Below are 4,272 nucleotides of genomic sequence, written 5' to 3'. Positions count from 1 at the left end.
TCTCTCTCTACTCTCCTCTCCGATCTCTCGTCTCTCTCTCTCCTCTTCTGCTCATCTCTGATCTGCTCTCTCTCTACTCTCCTCTCCGATCTCGTCTCTCTCTCTCTCTCTCTCTCTCTCTCATCTCTCACCTCTCTCTCTCCTCTCTCTCTCTCTCTCTCTCTCTCTCTCTTCTCCTCTCCTTTCTACAGTCCTCTCTCTTCCTCTCTCTCTCTCTCCTCTCTCTCTCTCTCCTCTCCTCTCTGCTCTTCTCTCTCTCTTCTCTCTCTCTCTCTCATCTCCGTCCCTCTTCTCTCTCTCTCCGCCGGGTCGGTCCTCTCTCCTCCCTCTCTCTCCTCTCCCTCTCTCTCTGCTCTCCTCTCCGCTCTCTCGTCGTCATCCCGTCTCTCTCTCCTCTCTCCTCGGGTCTCTCTCTGCCTCTCCCCTCTCTCTCTCTTCTCCTCGGTGGGCTCGCGGTCCGGCCGGGGCGGGTGCCTGCTCGTGTCTCCTCAGTCGGAGCGCTGACCTACCATTTTTATCACTTTATTGAAAGGACCATGAAATGTGCTTTCCACTGACGTGCGAAGAGTAAGTGTCTGATAACCTTTTGACCCTCAAGATGAGGGTTAAACATAGATTTCTGAACTGTCTCAATGATGTCACAGTGTTCTCATATATTTATGGCACATCCATAATATGGAAACTCAATATACTTCAATGGGCAAACGGCTACAGCACAGTATTATGGCTCAAAGGTGATGGGATCGAATCCCATCAGATTTTTTGTTATTTACCTGTTTTCTGTATTTTTCTATCTTTATCCATTTAACTATTTCTTTCCAATTAAGGAAAATATTTACATGATTTATTTACAACAATTTCATAACAACAAATAGTTTTTACAATTAATTTTTTTTTTTAATAGGGTTAGGGTTAGGGTCACAATGCACCATAAAACAGGAGTTTCAGGCACGTGATTTGTATCAACCAATGGGATTTGGGAGATATGCAGAATGCAGAAGGTTGCTGAAATGATGTGTACGCAACTGCGTATCTGCATATCTGCGCCTAACAAAGGTGTCACTACGCACGGCGTATACCCAAACGTATACGCAAACGTATGTTACGTTTATAACCGTAGCAACAGACCTCAGATGAGCCCAGACGCTCTGCGGCTCTTCTTATCATTTACTATTATATTATTTTCATCGATTATTTTAATGATTCAATACTGATATTATTATTTAATTTTTTTTATTGGAGTAATGGCGTTGGATTTCATTTCCTTGACCAGTTGGTTTTTTTGAAAAATAAAGCGAACATAGCTGGAATGTTATCTATGAAGAAATTCACTGGAGACGACATGACCAAGTGGTATCCGGAAGACGGGGTAAATACGAACCTGTAGATGACTGTTGTGATGCTTAGGAGTTGTTACATCACAAATTACCGCTCACGCCTTATTACGTAACTACATGTTCGATTGAAACTGTCGTTCAGTGTGTTAAAGTAATTATTACGAGAGTTTTCCAGTGTTTTCACCACTTTCATGATACCTACCGTTATTGCTTGAGTAACAGCAATTGTCTAGAGTAACGATAATATGTCTTAGAACCTTCGTATTCACCAAAACATGCAATTTTCGGACACTTTTAATCTTGAATATTTAATGTAATTATATTTACATTTATATTTTTAAAGTAATATGTTTTCGGGTCACCTACATCTCATGCTGGCGTTTGGTGCCAGAAATGATGTCAGTTGAAAAAAAAGGTCGACAGAAATGAATTTTTGTCGCATGACCTCACTTTTAAAGCAGAGTTTTGGATGTGCTGACAAATATGGCCAAGAGAGTGTGATGTTTTTGAGTGCATCTGCGCCATGTCTAAAGTGTGAAGACGATGTTTATGTACAAGCCTGCACTTTCCTTGCAGGGATGGCCTGAGCATCTAGTCAGCACAGCCTGCGAGTGGGTGATGGCCATTTCTTTCATCCTGTACTTTGCAACGTACATTCTCGAGTTCCGCAAGATTGAGATGACAGAGATCCAGGTATGTGACAGAGGTCCAGGTGTGTGACAGATTTAGGTATGTGACAGATATCCAGGTGTGTGACAGAGATTCAGGTGTGTGACAGTGATTCAGGTGTGTGACAGCAATCCAGGTGTGTGACAGTGATTCAGGTGTGTGATAGAGATCCAGGTGTGTGACAGGAATCCATATGTGTGGCAGAGGTCCAGGTATGTGACAGATATCCAGGTGTGTGACAGAGATCCAGGTATGTGATGGAATCCAGGGTGTGTGATCTCTCTCTCTCTCTCTCGATCTCTCTCTCTCTCTCTCTCTCTCCTCTCTCTCTACTCTCTCTCTGCTCTCTCTCTCTCTCCCTCTCTTCTCTTTAACACACCACACTCCTCTTTCTCTCTCTTCTCTCTCATCTCTCTCTCTCTCTCTCTCTCTCTCTCTCTCTCTCTCTCTCTCTCTCTCTCTCTTTTTCTCACTGCACTACCCCGTGTGCGAAAACACACATAAAAATAATAAAAAACATAACTAAGAGTTGGCGATAACTGTGATATATGGCTCCTTGCAGGGTCTACATCGTGGAGGAGATGCAGCCTCTGCCGATCAAGGAGCCGGATCACCAAGATAGCTACGGCTCCATCGCGTAGCTAGCCGCGCCCGAGCCGCGACGCGAGCTGGCAACGCGATGGCAACATGCTGGCAATGTGCCGTGCTGGCAATGTACTGGCAATGTGCTGGCAACAAAGGCTGGCAATGTGGATTGGCAATGCGGGCTGCTAGCTATCACTGTGAACTGGCAACGTGCACTGGCAATGTGGAACTGGCAACATGAACTGGCTATCTTAGCTGGCAACATGCACTGGCATGATGGACGCACAATTTGAGGTGCCAGTATGGACTGGCAACATGATGGAATGGCAATGTGGAATTGCAACATAAACTGGCAACATGGACTGGTAACATGGCCTGGAACCATGGGCTGGCAACATAATGGACTGGCAATAGTCATAAATACTTACAATGTGTCTGACAACTGGACCCTGGCTAAAACTGGGTTTACACTACCGACTTTATGTTGGCGAATTGGCAAGTTGGACCAACTTTCCAACTCGCCATAACATGTTCTAATTTCCCAACTAATTGCTATCGATCGGTTGGTCACGCAACTTTTGCGTTTACACTGCTGATTGTAGGTTGTATAGTTGGAAAGTTGGTCCAATTCGCCAATTCACCAACACAAAGTTGGTAGTGTAAACCCAGCTTACGTCTAGCTCCATTTGATTGAGTATTCATATGTCATTGTATTGTATCGATATTGTATTACATTGTATTGTGCTGTATTTTACTGATGCTGCATCCTATTGTATTGTATTATATTGTATTGTATTGTGTTGTATTCTACTGATATTATTATGTATATCACTATTGCGCTGATTATATACTGAATTGTATTTGTATGTGTTTTGTATAGTAACAATGTAAACAAATGTAGCAGCATAAAAGAAAGAAAATGCCAACGTATTGCCGACGTCATGTGTGTGTGTGTGTGTGCGTGCGTGCGTGCGTGCGTGCGTGCGTGCGTCGTGGCGGTGCGTGTGTGTGTGAGTGTGTGTGTGTGTGTGTGTATTGTCACTTCGTGATTTTATTCATAGTTCGTCTGCTGTGATTTGTATGATGATGATGGTTATGCTATCTGTGATTGTGGTGTTGATGCTGGGATGTGCCAGTATTATCCAGTAATCTGGAGATTGTTGATTTTGTTGATAGATTTGTTGTAGATAATCTTTCGGGTGATTGGGGGGGGGAGGGAATCGTACAGGCTGTAATCATAGCAGAGATGTAATTTTGTAATTAAGATTTTAAATATAATAGATAATAATCAAAGATAATAAGTTTTTTGAACGATCTGCTATTTTTAGTGACACTTGATTTAGTTCATGACGGGTTTTGACCATGTGCTAGCACTTCTTTAATTAATGTAGAACGAATATTACTAATAATATTGATTGCAATAAACATCTACGTTTTTAGTTTGTCCGAATTTAAAGCGTATATATATATATATATATATGTGTGTGTGTCGTAATTTTTCTTGGAGATTCTCGTATAATATTGATAGTGAATGATTAGTAAAATATGTAGTAGTAGTAATAGTATATATAGTAAACTAGCAGGATAGTGCTGAGGTTTCGACACCGGACTCCTACGGAAGTGATGTTGCCATGGTGATTCGGCTGTGTTATAGTGGGCATGTTTCGTTCCTCACTCCATC

At 42.4% G+C, this 4,272-nt stretch overlaps 1 protein-coding gene across 1 annotated transcript in view; it reads left to right on the top strand.

Annotated features, from left to right (window-relative positions):
* LOC106816325 (DNA damage-regulated autophagy modulator protein 2-like) overlaps nucleotides 1–3,006 on the top strand; it is a 9,522-nt gene extending 6,516 nt beyond the window's left edge. The window contains exons 6-8 of the mRNA XM_014820906.1: nucleotides 1,274–1,369; nucleotides 1,914–2,030; nucleotides 2,570–3,006. Of these exons, the coding sequence (XP_014676392.1) occupies nucleotides 1,274–1,369; nucleotides 1,914–2,030; nucleotides 2,570–2,647 (291 nt within the window). The 3' untranslated portion in view covers nucleotides 2,648–3,006. The remainder of the gene's footprint in view (nucleotides 1–1,273; nucleotides 1,370–1,913; nucleotides 2,031–2,569) is intronic.
* The last annotated feature ends 1,266 nt before the right edge of the window (nucleotides 3,007–4,272 follow it).

The sequence above is a fragment of the Priapulus caudatus genome, unplaced genomic scaffold (genome assembly GCF_000485595.1).
Source record: "Priapulus caudatus unplaced genomic scaffold, Priapulus_caudatus-5.0.1 Scaffold1350, whole genome shotgun sequence".
In the NCBI taxonomy this organism is placed as follows: domain Eukaryota; kingdom Metazoa; phylum Priapulida; class Priapulimorpha; order Priapulimorphida; family Priapulidae; genus Priapulus; species Priapulus caudatus.
This window is presented reverse-complemented; position numbering and strand designations above follow the sequence as displayed.